This window comes from Centroberyx gerrardi, chromosome 19 (genome assembly GCF_048128805.1).
Source record: "Centroberyx gerrardi isolate f3 chromosome 19, fCenGer3.hap1.cur.20231027, whole genome shotgun sequence".
NCBI classification, from domain to species: Eukaryota; Metazoa; Chordata; class Actinopteri; order Beryciformes; family Berycidae; genus Centroberyx; species Centroberyx gerrardi.
In genome coordinates, this window is record NC_136015.1 from 10,200,224 (window position 1) to 10,221,413 (window position 21,190).

The 21,190-nt window shown below is 45.7% G+C and overlaps 3 protein-coding genes across 4 annotated transcripts; 2 read left to right on the forward strand and 1 right to left on the reverse strand.

Moving 5' to 3' along the window:
* The first annotated feature begins 416 nt into the window (after nt 1-416).
* Nucleotides 417-7,728, forward strand: LOC139927202 (uncharacterized). Its single transcript, XM_071919255.2, has 18 exons — nt 417-1,533; nt 1,570-1,737; nt 1,916-2,025; nt 2,224-2,343; nt 2,615-2,659; nt 2,826-2,852; nt 4,147-4,218; nt 4,334-4,396; nt 4,516-4,542; nt 4,635-4,679; nt 4,970-5,005; nt 5,083-5,163; nt 5,769-5,865; nt 5,987-6,126; nt 6,261-6,380; nt 6,540-6,669; nt 7,392-7,494; nt 7,611-7,728. Exons 2-18 carry the CDS (start codon nt 1,635-1,637, stop codon nt 7,678-7,680), a joined length of 1,389 nt encoding a protein of 462 aa, XP_071775356.1. The 5' UTR covers nt 417-1,533; nt 1,570-1,634; the 3' UTR covers nt 7,681-7,728.
* Nucleotides 7,729-8,739: 1,011 nt separating this feature from the next.
* LOC139927205 (peptidyl-prolyl cis-trans isomerase FKBP14-like) lies at nt 8,740-12,477 on the forward strand. Of its 2 annotated transcripts, none has more exons than XM_071919259.2 (4): nt 8,740-9,020; nt 9,764-9,915; nt 10,468-10,595; nt 11,131-12,477. In XM_071919259.2, the coding sequence occupies exons 1-4, from the start codon at nt 8,827-8,829 to the stop codon at nt 11,287-11,289; spliced, it is 633 nt and encodes a 210-aa protein (XP_071775360.1). In that variant the 5' UTR covers nt 8,740-8,826; the 3' UTR covers nt 11,290-12,477. The 2 variants fall into 2 exon arrangements, with proteins under 2 accessions (XP_071775360.1, XP_071775361.2); XM_071919260.2 differs by having other exon boundaries at nt 11,063-11,174.
* Nucleotides 12,478-12,484: 7 nt separating this feature from the next.
* Nucleotides 12,485-20,910, reverse strand: LOC139927206 (uncharacterized). The gene is given in 10 exon segments (XM_071919261.2): nt 12,485-13,861; nt 13,949-14,050; nt 14,573-14,707; nt 14,996-15,395; nt 15,397-15,444; nt 15,493-15,752; nt 15,882-16,043; nt 16,794-16,929; nt 18,419-18,513; nt 20,539-20,910. Coding segments are annotated over 9 exon segments (1,362 nt in total). The 5' UTR covers nt 18,497-18,513; nt 20,539-20,910; the 3' UTR covers nt 12,485-13,820.
* Nucleotides 20,911-21,190: the final 280 nt, after the last annotated feature.

A 21,190-nucleotide genomic window follows, 5' to 3' on the forward strand; every position in this document is an offset into this window, starting at 1 on the left:
GTTTTTTTACTTCAAACTGTGAAATGACACATTCATTGGATATTGTATTCGCTGTTCTTTCTTCATTTGTTTCTTGTAAATAATATGAAGGGGCACAAAATTATGTTGCACACCAGAAATCAAGACATTGTATCAGAGATGTAGTGGAGGGTAAACTCACCTGAAGTCAGTTTACTCACCGTTTTATTTGTGAAAAAAAATCTCAACTTTGTAGCCTGACACAAAATAGTAAGTAGGCCTATCAAAGTGATATGAGGATATTGTATAGCCTATTATAAATTATTATTTTTATTGATATTGATGTTGTAATTTATTTTTGTTTATATTGGCCTGGCCTAATAATGATAATCCTAGTTTACCATCCTTTTTATTCACCACTAACTGTATGCGACGCAATGATCAAATGATCTTGTGCATGGACCGAAAGATCCAGCAGAGGGCGCCATTACACTGCAGAAGAGAGCATAAACACCGGTATGAAAGAAAAAACGTGCCAAACGAGCCTAGATATACAGTATCAATGTCATCCCAGTTGTTCAATCAGCTTTATTTAAAACGTCCCGCACAGAGATTACATAACAAATATAGCCTATTGATCCAGACAAGCCCCGGGAAAGCTGCTCCTGCTGTGTCGGCTCCGCTCAGCGGCTTCTGTTGGGCACCGTTGGAGCGCCGGGAGAAAAAGGTCCTCCCTCCACAATTGTGTTGTTATTGACCAGTGAGGAAAGAAACGGGTCGATAAGTGGATCAGATTGATTAGCGGTCCAGATAGAGCACGCCAAATGGCAGAGGAGCCACAGTTGGAAGGACTACACGCCACGCATTTCATTTAGGTCAGAGGAGCGCCAGACAGCGCGTCTAGAAGTGCGGGACAATTTCAAGTGGAAGGTAAGGGAGATCTTGTGCGTGGACATTGCGTTTCCACTTGACGCGCACTGCTAAATCTGTAGGGAATGAAATTAAGGCTGGCATATTTCATTGGACAGTGAGAGGACCGGGAGCAAGGAGACATATTAAATCATATCTGTGAATGTAGCAGTCTGAACCGGTGCCGCAGCTTTCTGCAAAAATACACGTGGTTTAACACGGGACTGGTGTGTTTCATTTTTCAGGGTATGCAAACTGTGTATTTCGGGTCCCATTCCATTCCATGATGATTCTTGCAAACACAAATATTCACTGTCTCTGACCATACATCGTGATTCATTAGACTACATTTGCGCGTGCGAATATATCAGTAAATGGCTGTGTGAATGAACCTGTTACAGCTTTACTATGTTGTTATGACTCCTGCCAGTCAAAGGCCTCCAGTCTAATTCTGGCACGGGGCTGAGGGGTGTTGGTGCACGGCTGGAATTACAGCGGTGGCTGCATCTGCTGCAGTGTGGAGCGCCAACAAGTTTTATGCTGTTTATGCTGACAGAGAGAGAGAGAGAGAGAGAGAGAGAGAGAGAGAGAGAGAGAGAGACGCTTTAGGGGAATAGAGGAGAGGGAGAGATTAATAGTGACACCCTCAAGAGGGAATAAAGAAAAGTGACAGCTACCAGTAACCACAGGGAGAGCAGGCAGCAACAGGGAGTGAGTGGATGAGTGTCAGCTTGTGTTGTGTGTTTTAGGGAAAGTGATCCGGCAGAATGGACCCGGTCAAGACTGCAGTGTCCCTCCACATCCTTCTGTGTTCTGCATGGGCCCTGTCCCATCACACTTACATGGACAGCATCCTCTCAGCCCGCTCAGGTACGTTATGCAGCTGTGTGTGTGTGTGTGTGTGTGTGTGGGTGTGTGGGTGTGTGTGTTGGTTTTGTGTAAACGATCATCAGGACTAGCACATGTTGTATGCACACACACCTTTCACCACTGTGATTTATCATGATAGATTGTCAATGATGCACACTACTATCTGTCCGCCTGTCAGCTCTCAGGTTGCTGGGTGAGCCGGTGAGGTTTGACCCCTGTTGTCTCATGTCACCGCCTCCACCACCGCTGTTCCCTCCGCCGCCTCAGCTGTGGAAGCGTGGGAGCCCTGTAGGTGTTCACACACACACACACACACACACACACACATACACACATACACACATACACATGTGCATACACAAATGCACAAACACATATGATTAAGCACATACAGTATATGCCCACAGTGGGCCACTTGTTGGAAGCCTACTCTCTCTTGTGAAGACACTCAAGTCTTGGATTTGGTGTGTGTGTGTGTGTTTGAAGGGTGACATTGGCATGTTAGAGCCAAGTGTTGATGGAGGAGAGGAGCAGAAAACACATAAAGAGGGGGTACCGGGGTGCGCCCCTGGACCTCCAGGACCTGCAGGACCCCCCGGTCCAGAGGTAAGGCCCGGTTCAAAAGTGAAATGCTACACAGTGATGGAAGCCTCAGACAGGAAGACAGTGGCTGCACTGCTCTCCAGTCTGATTAAATCATACATGTATCAGATAGTGTAGTCAGCCTGCTGTAACCATTTTAAGACAATAGATGGGAATATTGTTAAGCAAGCGTGGAAATGAAACAAAATTACTGTTTTAGTATTGATCTTTCTAGAAATGTCCTGCGCTCAGTGGGGTTATGTGAGCTGTATATAAATGTGGTCTCATTTTTCAGGGTCATGGTGGATTGCCTGGCATTCGAGGACCAAAAGGGGAGAAGGTTTGTGCTTGTGTGTGTGTTTGTGTGTGTGTTTTGTTTTGTAGGCTACTGTCTTGAACTGTACCTCTAATGTCATTTGCTATTAGAAGTATTTGTGCATGTGTCCTTGTGTGTCTCCGGTCTAATGAGCGCCACGTCTCCTCTCCCCTCATTTGTCCTCCTCCAGGGAGAAATTGGACGTCCAGGGTCAAAGGTGAGCCGCTCCTCCCCTCCTGCCTGTCTCGTTCCCTCGCTCGTCCCTCTCCCGTTCCCCTGCTTCATATAGCACGTCCTTGGAATAATGGGATCTGGACTCTCTCTCTCTCTCTCTCCGTCTCTCCCTCTGTTGTCTCCTCTACGCATCCTCAATCTCTGTGATGTGGTTTGTCTATTGATGTGCTCAGAATATCCTCTGTAGCCGCTAAATGGGTCATGCTACATTAGTCCCACCAGCCACTCTAACCACATAGCAAAGCCTGATCACCTCCTCGGCTGTCTCCCGTCATCCTCCCGCTCCTCTCCTCTCTATCATCCCCCTCTTCTTTCCTTCTCCTCTGCCTCTCCCTCCTCTCTCTCCCCCTTTCCTTGGCCTAGCTCCATTAGCCCTTGTACTGGAGTCCGGTCCTGCTGATCCAGGCTATCCAGCGCTGCGCTTCTGCACTCTAATCTCCCTAAGTGCCTGCGCTCTCTATGATAAATCACTCCACACAGCAGCAGGTCCACCGCGTCTCTACAGGCTGCAGTTTTAATGGCAGGCGGCTAAATGAGAGCACACTGCTAGAGAGGCAGCTCCGGGATACTCGTGCAGGTGTCGCCGAGATGTGAGGTTATTGCGTAATGTATTTGGCTCTTCTGCTAGGAGGGAATTGGCGATAGAGCAAGATCAATTGAGGTTTTATTCCCGTCCTCTAATTAACAAATTCTCGGTGGCATTCTCTAAGCTCTGCACCCTAAATTTTGTCCTCGGCCATGTCAGATTAGGAAATCACAAGAGGTGATATTGATATTGATTAGACATTGTTTTATGTATTTGTATTTAATCTTGATTTAACCATGTTAGTCCCAGTGAGATTAAGGATCTCATTGGTTGCAGACCAACAACCAATAAGAATGTATGAAGTCAGAATACAGCCAAACTCAAATAAAAGACAGAGCAAAGTAAAACAAAATGTATAAGATCAAAATACAATCAAAATTGCATATAAGAGAAAACAAGATACAATTTTCTGTATAAGCACCCCAAAAAACATTAGTCTAATATCAAACCAGCTGGTTCATGGAGTCAGCTTCTTAAATCTGGACTAAACAAAGCAAAGACGACTCCTTACTGAGTCAGCATGATCCTTCATTATCAGTTTAAACTCAGTGAGGGACCGGCTCTTTCAGCTTTAAATCATTTTGCAGTGAGTTCCATGAAGAGGGAGCAGAAAATACACAAAGGCACTTTTGACTAATTGTTTACTGAGTACTGGCACTCTGGCTTCTGTCTGACTGTTATGTCGCCGTAGGGTCGTACCGGAGCCCCAGGCCTCCCAGGGAAACAAGGACTACAAGGATGGCCTGGTCCTGAGGGACCCATGGTGAGTCTCATGCTATTCCCTCTAGACATGTCTAAGTAATCAACAGTTTGGTCTCCCTCAGCACCATAAAGGTTGGGAAACACTGACTTATTTGATATGATTTGTTTTTATTCAGGGCGAGAAAGGGGATCCAGGACTCATGGGGTTACCAGGACTGAGGGGACCACCAGGGACAAAGGTTGGACACACATTAACAACATTATACACACAGTCATTTACTTTGTACTAATTAGATTATTATTATGTAGATTATTGGATTTCCTCCTGTCTTATCTGCTTTTGTACTCCTCTCCTCAGGGTTTGCCCGGCTACAAAGGAGAGAAGGTAAGCCCAGACTTATATGTTCCATCATACTTGTATGTCAGTAATCACCTTCTTCATCCTTTATTTGCTCTTTCTCTCCTCTTTCTTGGAAGGGGGCTCGTGGCGACCCCGGAGTAACAGGACCGAAGGGAGATAAGGTTAGTAGAGAAATGTATTTTTCTACTGATGCAATTGCAGAAACTCTTTTGGAAAGCATTGTATTATTTAACCCCTAACAGCCTAGTTATGTTTGGTGTTTGTTGAACTATTGGTTGGGACCCAAAATGGTTCACAAGCAAGTTTCTTTCACACCCAACATGGCAAGATTTCTATTATGTTTTAACAAGCGCTTGGCTTTAGAGCGAGATTAAATTTACCCAATTTGAGTCTCCTGAACCCCTGCTCTATAGAGGTAATGACTTTCTGTTCTCATTTTGTCTCTATTTAGGGGTCCATCGGTTTGCCCGGGATGCTCGGACAGAAGGTAAGCAGAATTAAATACTGAGTAAAGTCTAAAATTAGCGTTAAATTGAGTATTTCTCAACGCTGCTCCTCTCCCAGGGCGAGCTGGGACCCAAGGGAGAGCCAGGAGTCTCAGGGAAGAGAGGACCCACCGGACGACCGGGGAAGAGGGGCAAACAGGTGAGGAGAGGGGGATTGAAGGAGGTGTTGAAGAGAGAAACAGAAGAGGGATGCACAAGTGCACAGGGTGTTTGGATGCATTTATAGTATATTGTATGTGTGTGTGTGTGTGTGTGTTTGACTTGTAGTAGGCCTGGGTCTGTGTGGAGGAGGGGTCAGCCAGTTGGCAGCAGATTTTCCACACGTTTCACACACACATCCTGGCACGGCCCACTTTTACACACCAACATCACTTGACCCCGGTGGGGAGCGCTGACACTCGGCTGCTCCTCATTCTGACAACTGACAGCTATGTCCTCTCTCTGGCTAATTCAGTCACTCAGCCTCACTTCCAGCTCTAAGTATAGACTTCCGTAGGGGCGGAGGGGTCTTTGGCGTCTTAGATCTTCTGAGTCTACACATATATATATACACATGCATGCTTGAACGCGCGTGCACACATACACACACACACACACACACACACACACACTTCCCATGGACTAGATTATCCCAGCTATGCACAAGTGGCAATGCCATCTAGGTCACCTTCAGTGTCTGTGTGTGTGTGTGTGTGTGTGTGTGTGTGTATTTTCTAATATTGTGATGCTGTTTTGTTTGTGCAGGGTACGAAGGGCCATAGTGGATCCCCAGGAGTCATGGGCCCCAGTGGACCTCCAGGTCCTAACGGCCACCCGGGACCCCCTGGTCTACCTGCTTCAGGTAACACACACACACACACACACACACACACACACACATACATACACACAGCCTGATACTATTATAATGTAATATAAAGGCATCATACAGACGTGTGTGTGTTGATGTGTGTGTCTTGCAGGTCTCTATCTAGTAGGGGAGAAGGGAGAGAAGGGTCTCCCGGGGCCGCCAGGTCACTGTGAGTGTGATCCCCCTCTAGGGGCAAGTAGCACCCCTTTCGGAAGCTACACACAACGGGGCAGCTACAACAAAGTCCCTGCAGTAAGACCGCATTCACACAAGACTGCTTCACTCTGAATATTTGATCCGCATGGCATGGCAATGCTGGATCACCTGTTAAACGTTAGTCATCAACTTTCACCTTTGTGTGTGTGTGTGTATGTGTGTGTTTGTAGATATTTGTGGTAAACAATGAGGAGGAGCTGAGCCGGCTACAAATGGACAACGCCATAGCATTCAGGAAGGATCAGAGGTCCCTCTACTTCAAAGATAAAGATGGATGGAAGCCCATACAGGTACTGGAACCAGTAGTAGTGAAATACAGAGCCTGTTTGCTGTGTAACACTGTAGCTTTTCAAACAACCCCAGTGCTGAAGGCTGTAATTTATCAAGCTATGATATTTCTCAGTGCCTGAAGTGCGGAGTCGATGCTTGTTTACTTGTAACTTATCTAGCCCTTCCAGCCGTTCCAGTCCACAGAGAAAGTGCCGGAGAGAGTCGGTGCTTGTGGGGACGGGAAGGTGCAGGCGCAGCACGGAGAGGAGTGTGATGATGGCAACAAGATCGTCACTGACGCTTGTCTCAGTGAGTTACACGTCGCTCTTGCTCACTCACACACACACACACACACACACACACACACACTTAGTGATGTAGTGGTAAATAAAAAGGTGGGTAAATTATAACCTCCAGTCAGTGATCTTCATAATGCAAACAACTATCATTATGAACAAAATTAAATTAGATTTTCAGAAAATTTAATTTATGCTTTTTCCCCTTAAAAGACCCTATTATCATATAACTTGCATCAGTTTGATACTACTTTCTATGATGTACAGTATGAATTCATCTCATGTCAGCCTAAAAAGGTGGGTAAACTCTATTCTGCAAATAAAGAGGTGGATTAACTGAGTTTAGGTGAGTTTACCCTCCACTACATCCCTTCACACACACACACACACACACAAGATGCCCTGCAGAGCATAACTACAGAATATCCATTTAGAGTCTGATGCCACATGGCAGAGGGTAAAAGGAGTAAGCATAGTAAAGCCCTTACTGGAGCTTCATTAATCTCACCCTCTCTCTTTCTGTCAACCTGTCTTACTCTCTACTTCTCGGTTCAATTAAATTAGCAGAAAAATGCTGTATTGGCATCACTGCAACACACAGGAGTGCCAAAGCAATTAGTAATGTCTTTTCTCCTCTCTCTCTCTTTCTCTTTCTCCCCTCTGTTCCTTCCCTCCCTTGCTTTCTCTTACTCCCATCTCTCCGCTCTCTTTATCTCCTTCCCTTCATCCCTTCAGACTGTAAGTGGGCGTTCTGCGGAGACGGCTACCGACACGAAGGCATGGAAGAGTGTGACGGAAAGGACTTCGGTTACCAGACCTGCAAATCCTATCTTCCTGGGTACGTTCACTGACAACATCTATTCAGAGTGAATCCACACACATACACTCAGTATCCACTTTATTAGGTACACCTAGCTAGGACATATGTTATAAATCACTGTGTGTCTTCTGCAGATCCTTTGGGCAGCTCAGATGCACCGACTCTTGCCTCATTGACTCCACCGGCTGCAAGTACTTCACCTGAACCCCCCCCACCAAAAAAAAAGAAAGAAAAAAGGCAGCTATACCGGCTGCGTTTCCAATTCCTCTTTCTGCTTTTGGGGATCATACTTCAGATTTTGTACTGAAGATAGCTGGCGGACTGAAAGAGTACGAAGGGGAAGCTCTTGTGTTCTGAGCCATGAAAAGTCACGGGAGTCAAAATTGATTGACCCCTGTGGAGTTTTAATTCCTTTATTGGCCTCAGGAAATGGCTCCACGCTACTGTGTCACACCATCGGCTGCAGCACTGTTATGGGCACTGGTGGCCGTGGGCAATACATTTTAACTATGATTGTACCATATAATGTAGTTGTAATGTCAATGACTTGCTGACTGTTAATGCAGAAATAAGCTGTGTTCTTAAAAACTTATTTTGTAGTGAGAGGGACTTATAAAAGGTGGCATTTCCAAAGAGGCAATGATATAAGCAATTATAGTATATACATAGTATGCAAATCAGGGGTGTGTAAATGTTTATATTTCTGTGTGATGTATTATAAAACATATAATATATTTATGAAGTGACTGCAATGCTGTGTTATTGCATGTGAATGTGTTTCGGTGCACAGCAGATTGCTTTCAATTGTATGCTGTAGGTTTTGCCTTTAACTAATGCTGTAATTGTACTTACCAAAAGTGTGGACCTGTTGAAGTGAATGTCATATCCGCAATACCCGACAGGATGAAAATGAATGTTGTATTGATAACAATAGCAAAAAAAGAGAATAATACCTGTGATTGTTGCAGCAGCATGAAGAAACTGTTGTATTTCCTTCCATCAAAAGGACATCAAAACTGACTCTATAGAATTGATTAGGTGACAATCTGTATGTCCGTAAATTACATAAAACATTGTCAGCTGACTGATCAACTAATAAAGATTACAGAATCCCTTTCTTGTCTTCATTCAGTGGATGCCGAAGGGGATTTGAGAAGGGGGGGGGGGCGGTTGGGGGCGGGGCTTACAGGGGGAAAACAGCCAATCATGTGAACACTTCCTGCAACAACTTGATGATGAAACGTCACTGCCACGTAGAGGAGGGCCGACTGCACGCCTGCTTGTTCCTAAAAGCTGCATTATTTGTTTGCAACTTTGTGTCTATTTATCCATAAAGTTTCCTTTTGCAGAATGCTGCTGGCCGTGCTGAGCTGGCTGTGCTCCTCTCTCCTGGTGTTCGTCTGCGGGGGGAAACTGCCTGAGGCTGAGGTGAAAATAGAAGTTCTGCACAGACCTTTCCTCTGTCATCGAAAATCCAAGTATGGAGACATTCTGCTCGTGCATCATGAGGGGTATTTCCAGAACGGTACAATGTTCCACTCCAGGTGAGTTGGTAGGTGAATGACAGCTACTGTAAGGCTGGAAGGATAATACTGGTGCTTTATTTTTAAGTTTGTGCCAGTTGTCTAAGTTGTCCCACTACTTCCCATTATTCCTGGTGGTGACTGTACAGTCAGCATGTCAGGGCTCGTTCTTCGTTTTCCTACCTTCAGAAGAAGCTGTTCGATGCCACTCACTCTTGTACAGTATGAAAAACAACTTCCACAGACTTGAAAATTGCCCACGCTAGATAATACATCACGGTAAACATGATGAAGCCTCAGTTTGGTTTTGTCAAAGTTTCTGTGTTATTTAATTGTGCAACGTTGAATGTTTTCATATCAGTGCGCGCATTATACGTTACTGTCAATCACCTGAATTCACCTCAATCACCCACAAGAAAAAATGAAGTCCCCGCCAGGAAATAGTCCCCCAAAAACATGTCGCCTTACAAACTTTACTGCCACATCCTTGTCTTTTTAATTAGGGATTTACAGGGCGTCTTTGTAAGGCGGGATAGCCGTTAATTTCAAGTTAGATTTGATCAATTTTCACATGTGGCATGCATTGCAAAATGAGGAGGTGGAATGTAAGCCAGATGTAAACAGTAGTAAATGGGCTGTAACTCTAAATGGCACAGGTATTGTCCTTTAAATGACTTTTGACTTTTTGCTGCAAGACTTTTGCAAAAATGTGACCCCTACTCCCCCCATGTCTATGTCTGTCTGTCTGTCTGTGGTCCACACAGTCGTACTGATGGTGACAAGCAGCCAGTGTGGTTTACACTGGGCATCAGGGAAGTGATCAAGGGCTGGGATAAAGGCCTGCAGGACATGTGCGCCGGAGAGAAGAGGACACTGGTCGTACCTCCAGCCCTGGCCTATGGGAAGGAAGGGAGAGGTAGCTTCATCCATATGCACACAAGTTTCCCAGCAGCGTGTTGTTATGAACATAAATTGCACTGCCTAAAATGTGTAATATTATCCACATTACGCATGATTGTATACCTCTAATAAAACTGTTCAAACACTGCCTTGTTTTGAATGGCATTCTAGGACTGCCATGCTGAATGAAGGTTTCAAACACTAATATCAGTCCATCTTCTCTCAGCATGGAGCATGTGACCAATGCTATGCTTTGCCCTGGTAAGCACACACCACCCTAACCTCTAACATCTACCCCTTGTATGCAGAACTAACCTTTGCCATAACAACGAAAACCTGAATAACCAACAATACAGTGCAGGTTTGCTTCTCTTTAGCACTTACAACTTATTGTTCTAGCTTTTCTGCTCTCCAGTATATTTGATTCAGAATGTCTTGTCACCTCCACTCACAGTGAATGGGATTTGTGCAGCACTAACCAAACAAAATGTATTTCAGTACTGAGCCATGCCTCAGGTAATATCCACTCTGTTTTACTTGACCTCTGCCCTGTGGTGTGGTCTGTCAGGTAAGATCCCACCTGAGAGCACCTTGACCTTCATCATCGAGGTGATGGAGATCAGAAATGGGCCCAGGTCGCATGAGTCCTTCCAGGAGATGGACCTCAACGACGACTGGAAGCTCTCCAAGCAAGAGGTGAGGACAAGAGGGATTGTGTTTTTATCTTTTGTCCCAGCATGTTGATACATCAGCCTGCACCAAATCTGTGTAATTATAGTGCCAAAATGAAAGATGAGGCAATTCTATAGTCGTCTATAGCGGCTGTTTGCATCATTTTGTGAAATCAGGACGTACATATATTTCTGATAACAGTTCAAAACGGTTTCTAAAAATGTTTTCATGCGATTTTTTTCCCCTGAGCCATTATAGAATACTATGTAAATGTTGTGCTTGTTTGGGTTGATGTTGAACTTCTGTCAAATGCTTGCTGGGTATCTCATTTTACCCTTTCTCTTTGTATAAAGTTGTCATAACATCATGTTATCCTGTATTGTAGGAATGAAACTAGGGATGGATTTTTCTCTTTCTGTCTCTGTTAGTCTGGACACAGTCCACATTTTCTCTTTTTTGTTATATTTCTCTTCATATTTCTGTTGCTTCAGTCTGTCTGTTCCCTCTCAAACAGCCTGTCTCACTCCCTTGTGTCCTGCTCTCTCCCGCCATCTGCCAGGTGAAAGAATACCTGAGGAAGGAGTTTGAGCGTCACGGCTACCCTCCCAACGACACTCACCACGAGAGCATGGTGGAGGATATCTTTGCCAAAGAGGATGAGAACAAAGATGGCTTCATATCCTCCAGGGAGTTCACTTACAAACACGATGAACTTTAAAGTCTCTCCCTGTCCCACAGCTCACTCACTCAGCGTCCTTCTCCAGTTTTCATTCATTCGTGGTGCAGAGTAACAAATGTTTAATTGCCAGGATGTCCTCAGGTTACATGAAAGTTTTATACAAGCATTGTATTTGTGTGGTGTGTGAAACCTCCTCCTGTGTGAAGCTGTGTGTGGTGGAATTCTTTAAGGCCATGAATTCATTAATGTAGTGCTTTCAGTGATATTTCAGTTTGGTAGATCATTGCATTTTTGTGTTGCTTACCTCTATAGGAGCTCATGAATGGTAAGCCACCAATATTTGCTCCTCTTGGGACCACGGTCAGCTCCATTTTCTTATTTACATTTTAAAAACGTTTACAAAGAAAGAAGAAAGAAAATTAGATCCAGTTATTATTATTTAATTCTCTGTCCTAACTTTTCAAGAAGCAGTTTTTGACTGTTTGCAATTGTCAACATCACTAAATTTCTGAGGCTGCAGGGAACAAAAAGTCCCGGATGCTTGTGGTGGCAGTAGATCCCCTAGGCAGCTAATGTTGGACGTTGACTTGACTGAACTGGAAGTGAAAATCCCCTTAAGTGAAATATCATTTAAAATGCATGAGAGAATGTTTGTGTGGTTATGTGGTGTTTGGAGAGAACAAAATGAGCTTGCACTCTGTAAATTGCACACATGATTCATTAAGTTTAGTTTATTTTGCAGAGTTGAGTGCGCCTTCATTCCAATTTCTCAAACACACTTAAAGGGAAAACAAACACCCCAAAATTGAATTTAAAATTTGGTATTCCTACATCTTGGACAGTTAAATTATTTGTGATCACGAATAATTGCCTCTGCGAGATAGAAGCAAGACTGATGTTACCCAGAGTCATTATCTGTAGCTGCAACAATGTAATGGAGGCTTTTTGAGAGTTTACACAGATTAGTCTTAAACCAGAAAATGGAACCATTCCCTTTGAAAATGATCTTGGGTAGTCAGTCTCCTATTTTCAGCGGAGCAACACTGACTAAAGTCTTGGCTCTCTTGTTTGTAGCTTTGGAGCGGACTTAATTCATGTGAACTAATCAAGACTAAACTCTCCAAGGCCATAGGATTAGCATATGAATGTTCTGTGTTAGGGCAGGTTGTCATATCAGGTGTCCATCTTTGAATGCATGGATTTAATATGAATTTTGCAATCAATAAAACTTTTTAAACAAACACAAAATACAGTGGTTTATTTTGTGGCTGCACCTTATAATACTTTGCACATTGAACCAGCAGGTGGCACTGTCTTAACAAGTGTTAGTGTTTGTTAATACATTGAGGGAAACGAAACCGCGAGTAAACCTCACTCAATTAACAGACAAAAGGTAATTCTTCAATATGACATAATACAAATATACTGTCAGAGTCCTCAAAATGTCACTAGTCGTAACATGTTACATTTTCTTTTACACTTTTATGGACTCATTTGTTGCTTATAAAAAAAAGGTCAGACAAACACATGTAGAGCACCACTATATGTACAATTATTAATGAACCCTTGAGGTTAGCAAAACCTGCTGAACAAGTGAATAGTTACAAAGTGTTCACTTGCAATTTGATTTTCACACAAGTGTTGAACTGAGCAGGTTCATAGTCTACTGCTATTGGCCACATGCAGTAGATCAGTGAATTCCCACAGCAAATTAATAACTTCTCAAGAGGATTGTCTTGCTGGAGGAGTGGAGGATCCATTTAAAGACACTGTGAGGTTTTGGGAAAGCATTGCATCTTGTGGACGCTTGTTTGAGCATGTTGTCAAACATTTCTGTTTGCCACTTAATGAGCATCTTATGGCTAAACACTGTAGAAGCTGAGGGACCACAATTACACATGTCCCTCTGGGAAGGAGATTTACTAGCTTCAAACTGCATGTGTAAGAGTGTGTCTGGTCTGGACAACAGAAGTGCTACAATATCGCAGGACAGAGCAGTGCATCATGACAAAAGTCTCATAATATCATGATATATTTCAATGCCTAAAAATGTATCTCTAAATTCTGTTTCTAGAGTCAAGTTACATTTAGCTACTGGAAGACACTGTCCTTGGATAGTGTGTGTGTGTGTGTGCATGTGTGTGTGTGAGTGTGTGTGTGTGTGTGTGAGTGTGTAGCCTATGCGTGTGAGTTAACGAGAGAGAGCACTGTAGGGAGAGCCCTCCTCTCACACACATTCAAAACATTCCACACTGGAAAAGGTTAGAGGTCACATAGTCAGTATAAGGCGGGACCCAGTTTGACACTCACATACACAAATATACACACACACAAACACACACACACACACACACACACAAACACGCTCTGTAAGTGGCCCAATTTGTGGTACGCTCAGCACACACAATAGGCACAGAGCCTGCATCCAAACCAAACAAAGCCCATGGCCTTGCTCTTCAGTGTTTTTCTCATTAGCTTCCCATCTTCATGCCCAGAGTGGAGGAGTAGAGGAGGTTTGAGTCTAGCTGCTTGCTGTGTGTGGGGGATGAGGAACAGGGTGAGGCCGTGACTCATCGGAGGTGTGTCCTAATCCCAGGTGGTTTGGGGTTCACTGTAAGAGAAGAAGAAAAAGGCAACTCAATAGATGACTCTGGTGGGAGGCAAAATGTAAGTAGTGGTGAGAATACTGTGCTGCTACCTCTGTTTTCTTTGCTGGGGTAGATCCGAGGGAAGGACTTGAACTCATCGGGAGGGGGTAAATCCTCTACAGGGTGGAACTGGAACTTGGACTCAAAGTCATCTACAGGCGTAGAGCGTAGATGCAATTAGAGGTCGCCATTTTGTCTTACACTCATTTTCAGACAAACACAAGAGACTACTATTCCCTCTTGGTCCCACAATGGTGGAACGACCTTCCCACTCCAGTCAGGACAGCAATCTTCCATCGTAGGCTGAAAACTCATCTCTTTAAGAAATGCCTCATGTCACCTTCTTCCCATTGAATGACACACCCTCTCTATTCCCTTCTATCTCTCTCCTTAGCTCTTATTCCATTTGCTTCCTAGCACTTTGTGATTGTGATCATGATTGTTCTGTGGTCACAGGAATGTTGTAATGGCACTAACGCCCTGACTTTTGCACTACTTAGTTTTGGTTGCTTGTAATGTTGATGTAGGAATTGAAGCTCATTCTACTGTTGCTCTTATTTTAAGTCACTCCGGATAAGAGCATCCACTAAATGCCTAAAATGTAAATGCAATGGAAAACGTATTCTGTGTTACCATTGTAAGTTAATGAGACACACACACACACACAGTCTCACCCAGGCTGTGCAGGTGTCCATTCCTGAGGCTGGACGGGGGCAGGGGAGGGGGTGGAGGGGGAGGAATGCGGCTGGACAGCTCAGTGGAGGGGGAGCGGGCCGGTGGAGCGGGAGGAGGAGCCAGCCGACCCACACCTGTCACCGTGGGGGACAAGACCACATCAGAGGAGTGTCAGGCATCATCAGTAAGGTTCTACATTAAAGAACATAATTCAATATGCTGCTCTGGCATGCTAACTGACAAAAGGAAATCATCTACAGTAAAGGCGTGTTCACACTATTCCTTTTTTTTTCGTGAGAAAAAGCAATGCATCAGTTGCTGGCACTTTGAAAGAAGGGGAGAAGTGTGAACACAGCCTAAGTAAATACATCTGAGAAATGAATATATTTGTGATTCCTTTCCTCGTCCTGCTGCCCACCCACCTGCACTTCTGGGCACAGCGGGCGGCCGTCGGGTGGGAGCGGTGCAGGGGTACGAGGGCGGCAGGGAGCGCATGGCCGGGGACGGCACGGGGGACACCTTGGGCGGGGGAGGGGGCAGGGTGGATGGACAGCTGGGGGTGAAGGAAGCGGGGAGGGGAGGAGGCGGAGGCGGCCCCAGCGGACTGTCCCGCAGGATGGGGAACCTGGAGGGTTCGGAGAGCACGGGGGAGGGGGGCGGAGGGTAGAAGTACCCCGGGGAGCGGTCCGGGACGGAGGAGGAAAGTACGGAGGGCAGGGGAGGGGGAGGAGGAGGAGGCGTGGAGGGCTGGGACACGGCGGCGGCGAGGTGGGAGTGCTGGATGGGGAGCCAGGTGGGCTTGGTGATCTGGGAGGGGGGGGGGAGGGGGAGGGCAGGTGGGGAGAGGCGGAGGCCTGCTGGCCGGCCGGTCCTGGAAGGCCGGAGGCGGGGGAGGAGGAGGTGGAGGAGGTGGAGGAGCGGAGGTAGGGGCGGGGGGGGGCGGAGGGGGAGCGGAGGAAGGGGCGGGGGGAGGCGGAGGGGGAGAGGAGGCCGGGGCAGGAGGGAGGTGCTTGCTGCTGTGAGAGGGGGAGGGAGGGGCAGAGGACGAGGGGGCGACGGGACGGTGGGCGGCGCTTCCTCTCTCCGCCGGCCTGTGGGGCTCCGGGACGCCGCCGGTGTCTGCTGAGGCGGGCGGGTTCCACAGGGGCTTGAGTGCTGCCGATGAGCTCGAGCGAGAGACTGCAGCACACACACACACACACACACACACACACACACACCAATAAAACAGAAGGGTCAGTGGGACGACAAAACACAGACAGAAAATGTAGAGGCATAGCAAGACTGGGAAAAAAATATTCTACCAACCTGGGGTCTTGCCCGCTGCATCTCTCTGTCCTATGGGCCTGAGGGTAGGAAACCCCCCAGCGAAGAGCCCTCCTAGAGAGGGTCCCATGGGTGCCACCCCTCCTGATGAGCCCTGAGAAGACCCAATACTGCTGGATAGATCTCCAGCACTAGGCTTGGGCTCTGGGAAAACAACACACGTACATTACAAGTTAATATTAATAATGCTGACTGAAATAAGATTATGAGCTTGTGCCATGCTGTCATGTCAAAACCACAAAACTTTTTTTCATTTTTTATACATGGTAGGTTTCATAGGTTTGGTAGATGTAATTTTCAAAACACACCATGTTGTTGATCTGGAAAATAAGGGAGTTTTTCATCCTGAAAAACTGGAACATTTTCATCAACTACGATAACCAGCATATGGTGTAGTGGTGATGTACGGCCTGTCTATTGTCTTTGCCACCGTTTACAGTTTCCTACTCTGCCTACATTCTTATCTGCTATTGGGCATTCCTTCCTGAAGTGTGCACTTGGTTTTGTGTGTGTGGATGTGGGTGTTTGTGTGTCACCCAGAGCAACCTTGAGCTCAAATACAGCCCAGCTCCCTATGAACTTATCTACACAACTGAAAACTATCTTCTCCCCTCCTGTTTATTCTCCTTCTGTCCTTCTTTCCTCACTTTCTCTCTCTCTTCATCTCTTATCCTTTATCTTTACTTCCACTGCATCTCCTGACACACCAGTTTTTTTTGCATCTCAACATACAAACACACACTATTATACTCTGTCTCCCTTCCCCTCCCTCCTTGTCCCATGTGAGAATGACTCACAGTCAGTGACACTAGCCGCATGTGAGTATCATTTAGTATCTAAACTGAGACTGTGTGTGTATCTATGTGTGCGAGTGTGTAAGTGAGTTGCTCTTACTGTCGACGATGGGGGCACTGCGGTCGTTGACCTGCGTGACTTTCTTGAGCTTGGCTCCCAACTGGATGTCGGCCAGCAGGGCATTCCTGCCACCTCCTCCTCCACTGGACTGTAGTTTAGGAGGATCCAACCGAGGCTGTCACACAGAGAGAGAAAAAGAGAGCTGTTATAGCTAAAAGTGGGACCAGTGTTTCGGACCACCGTGGCAAAATCATAACCCACCATGCTAAAAATAGTTGCGAAGTAATTACATTTTTTCTCTAAATGGTCTCCTTCAGCAAAGAGGCAGGTGAGATACAGTGGCATGGTAAACACAGGCATCATCTCCTCAAATTCACCTCAGCACTTCAGTCTAGACTCTAAAACAAGTCAAGATGATGAATAACGTTAAGTGTAACAAGGGGAAATCGCTTGGCTGGAGCTGTGGAAACAGATTTGTATTACCAGTCAAATAGAAATTTATCTCCCAGCGACAACTCTGCTGTAACGTCACTTAAGTTATCAATTGTGTTTTGATCATATTTATTTTTCACATGGTGGTAAAGTCGACTTAATCTTAAATGTTTCCTGAATCTGAGTCAGTAATTTTCTGACTTAACAACACTGGTTTTGAGGTGAAATCTCTCTCTCTTTTTTCATGTTCTGCCCCCATACCCCTGTACATCATATGCTTTGCACTTCCTATCACCACAATTTCTAGTGAATTAAATTATACTGAAATTAAATTATCCCTCATTTTGCCGGGGACTCCCTAGGACCCTCTCAAAGACCTCTGGAGGTCCCAAGACCCCGCTTTTAGAACCATTGCATTACCAGACTTCAGACTGTTGGTGTGTCCAGAAGCCACTCAGCCCTGTCTCAGCAGTGTGGCCCTCTGACACGTGCTGCGTTTGCCAGCCGAGGCAACTCATTTAACATGAGGACACTGTGAGCCAGCGATGGAAACACAACACCAGGCTGCTACTGAGTGTCTGCTGTCTGCCCCACTCTGTGTGTGTGTGTAACTGTACCTCTAATCAATAATGCAAATAACCTCCAGGTGTTTGGTTGACGGTCAGTGAGAAGGACATGAGTGAGTGTTTACAATGGCATGAGAGAGAGTGGGTATGTGTGTGTGTGAGAGAGGGAGAGAGAGTTAGGGAAAGAGTTAGAGAGAGGGAGAGGGAGAGGGAGAGAGAGAGACAGAGAGAGAGAGAGAGAGAGAGAGAGAGAGGTAGTATTTATCTGCCCTACAAAGGCAAAAGGCAGCAACTGCTCAGAGTGAAACTGAAAAATCTTGGCTTTAAAGTTTTATTTCTGTCCAAACAAATGACTTGTAAGAGGATCTTTGAAAATGGGCGGACTTGTTGACTGAGGAAGTTGCTACTCCTCAGCTCCTCCTCTTATCTAACGCCAACATACAAAACTGACAAAATCTAATTTTCTACCAAGTTATTCCCTTTTTTTCCATTGTAGGGCAGTGATGTAACTGTGTGTGTAACCATGTCAGACTTGAGACAGATGTATTTGCAAATTATTTTCATCTTTTGTCATAAGCCACTTGGCGTACCAGACAGGTGGGGTTTTACTGCATCAAAAGAATTATTTTCAAAGTGTATGTGAACCCTGTGTGAACACAATCTTACCTGTGGCAGGGCAGCACTTGGCGGGGGTGGTGGAGGGGGTGCGGGGGGAGGCGGAGGGGGAGGAGGGGGCGCAGGCATGCCTAGGCCTCAGATACCTGCGGAGGACAATGCACACCCTATAAATACCCATGGCAACTGGAGACAAACACAGTCCCCATCCCATTCATGCACCGCAGCCATTGACCAGGAACAGCAACGTCTGCGACTGAGGAATTCTGTTTTTTTTACGCGACAGAAGCCGCTACTGTGAAGAGGTGCAAATTCGGTGACCTCTTCCCCTCTTCCCTGAACAGGAAGAGCTTTCACCACCCGGCGGCGCAAAACAGGAAACAGCGAGTGCTTCTTCCTCTCTGGGGAAATCTGAGACCCCCCCCCTCCTCTTCTTCCCACAATGCCCGGTGGCGGGGCTGAGGAGAGGAACAATGGTGCGTGTTGTGTGGAAAGTAATGGACCCCTAACCTTCAGTCCCTCACCAGCCAAATGCCTTCACTGCAGTTTTGTGATAACTGAGTGGAAAACACATTGAGGAAACTCTTCAGGAACATGCTACAGAGTGCAGGCGCATTGCTTGGTGATGTAACTTTGTAGAGGATGTCTTGTGGATATAAACATCATCAGTGGCAAGAGATTAGGTAATTAAAAGGTTGATACAAAGTGATAAGCATGTATAACTCAAAGTCCAATGTCCTATAAAAACAAGGTGAAAGTAGTTCATGCTTATCACAGCATCAATACGTTTCTAGCAACTCGGCTAAGCCCTTGAGCCATGATACTGACAATCTTCAAACCCTCCACCCAAGTTCATGACATCATAAATTCTTGCGGAGCTGTCTTCCATGGGAGTGAAGGAGTGAAAAGAGTCCAAGGTCTGTTCACATTCAATATACTCTGTGGAATTTGCCGATGCCAGACTCCTTAGCAATTTAATGAAATGCAGAACAGAACCTGTTTTTGTTTTCAGTGTCCCTGGCCTGAGGTCTTGCTCTTGTGTTAACTGATGTGGATCTCTATATCTGCCGCTCTTCTTTCTGTGTGTACATGTGCTGTGCTTGTCCTGTATGCAACTGGCAGGCTATCCTCCGTTGCTATTTCTATCTTCATATCTGTGTCAGGCAGCTTCTGTGGCACAGCCAATGTTGATCTTGAAAGAGGGCAGTGCTGGCCAACAGTTGGCTGAGCTCTAGCGGAACAGGTGGGGGACCGTGAGTAAATTTGACCCTCACAACAGTTCCCGTGTTGCCCTTTGACCTGTAATAGTCCTTGTTCTCTTCCTAAAGCGAAGAAGCCCTGATGTGACACAGCCCAGCAGCTGACACCGCCAACTGCTATAGCCTAGACCAGGGGTTCCCAAGCTTTTTCATGTCAAGAACCCCCAAATAGATTAGACACATTAGACCCCAATTTGATAAGACTGTGTCCCAAGGAACCCCACCTGACAGGATTGTTGTTGTTACTTATGATTTGGTACAGAATTGAATGAATGTCCTATTGTAAGTGAGGAGGTAACACTGGGGAGAGAGCAACCTATGATCCAAACAATCATCCTTATATTCTATCATTGTGCAAACTTCTACAGAGTGAAATAATAGTGAAATGTATTCATTCCTCATTCCTCCCAGGACCCAACTTTGGGAACCGCTGATCCGATCCAGAGCAGAGGACGCATATTTCCTCTGCTTTTGCTTGCACCAGCTTCAACTGAAACTCCAATTATGAGAGCGGAATTTACAACTGTCAATGCACAGCCTACTCTTTCTGTTCAATGTTTTACCTGTAAGAGCAAATAGTGAAAAAAGTAGAACAGGTAGGACAAAACTGCATCCTGGATCCCTTTGTCAACTGTAAGAGAAAAGCGCCGTGAAACAAGAGCCAGGTGCATTTGATGCCTAATGAATAGACAAGAGACAAGGTGCCCTGTTGCTCGGACAGAAACAACAAATCAGCTGTTGCCAAGCGGTTGTCGTTGAACTCTCTATCTGTCTGTCCGTTATTTCCAAACATTTCAGGGCCAGATCTGGACAAATTACAGGCGTAAGAAAGGAGGCTAACCACCCGTCAAATGTACATTTAAGTCAACAACACGTAAAGGACTATATAGCCTACAGTTCAGTCTGGCTTACCTTCAGATAATAGCAGAAATCCACCTGTATGCAACGAAAGCGTCAGTGAGCTGGAGCGCAGCGGACTGGCCTCATAGTGCGCTCCTCGGACCGGAGAGTGGGCAGCGGCAAAGTTCCACAAGTTATTTTTAGTCAAACGAGGACGCCGTTACAGTTATCCTACAGCAATGTTGGCATTTGGTTTGTCAATAATTAAACCCGCAGGAGCGTCTTCAACAGTAAACCTCGCCCAGGAAAAAAATATTCCAAAGCCCTTGTGAAGTTCCAGAAAGTTGTTAGAAAGTTTTCATTTCGCTTAATAGTTGCAAATCCAAATAGGAAACCCTAAAACATGCAAAACTGGTCTGGCACAATGCTCTCTTTCATGTGTGTTCGGGTCCTTGTTGTTTACGCGCTGCCCTCCTGCGAGCGCACTGCAGGAGGCGGACAGCGCAAGGCCACACCTTACCGCTCCACACTCTGACCCTGACCAATGGAGATGGAGAGGCAGTGCACTTGCTCGGTTTTATCGGCTTCCTTCGTTTTGCAGTTGCCAAGGAACTTTCCCTAAACTTAAGTTACACCTGCGGAATAAAATAAGCATTATGCATGCATGAGAACTGGTTTGGGCAGGTGCAGAGCTATTTTTTGCAAGCCAGCACAGGTGGCTTCT

What these genes read in the sequence shown, in the direction of transcription:
- LOC139927202 (XM_071919255.2), top strand. Translation starts at nt 1,635, where the DNA reads ATGGACCCGGTCAAGACTGCAGTGTCCCTCCACATCCTTCTGTGTTCT. An exon ending in CAGGACCGAAGGGAGATAAG is followed by an intron (nt 4,680 to 4,969) that starts GTTAGTAGAGAA and finishes GTCTCTATTTAG; the next exon opens with GGGTCCATCGGTTTGCCCGG. An exon ending in TGCAAATCCTATCTTCCTGG is followed by an intron (nt 7,495 to 7,610) that starts GTACGTTCACTG and finishes TGTCTTCTGCAG; the next exon opens with ATCCTTTGGGCAGCTCAGAT.
- LOC139927205 (XM_071919259.2), top strand. Translation starts at nt 8,827, where the DNA reads ATGCTGCTGGCCGTGCTGAGCTGGCTGTGCTCCTCTCTCCTGGTGTTC. An exon ending in CTATGGGAAGGAAGGGAGAG is followed by an intron (nt 9,916 to 10,467) that starts GTAGCTTCATCC and finishes GTGGTCTGTCAG; the next exon opens with GTAAGATCCCACCTGAGAGC. An exon ending in GGAAGCTCTCCAAGCAAGAG is followed by an intron (nt 10,596 to 11,130) that starts GTGAGGACAAGA and finishes GCCATCTGCCAG; the next exon opens with GTGAAAGAATACCTGAGGAA.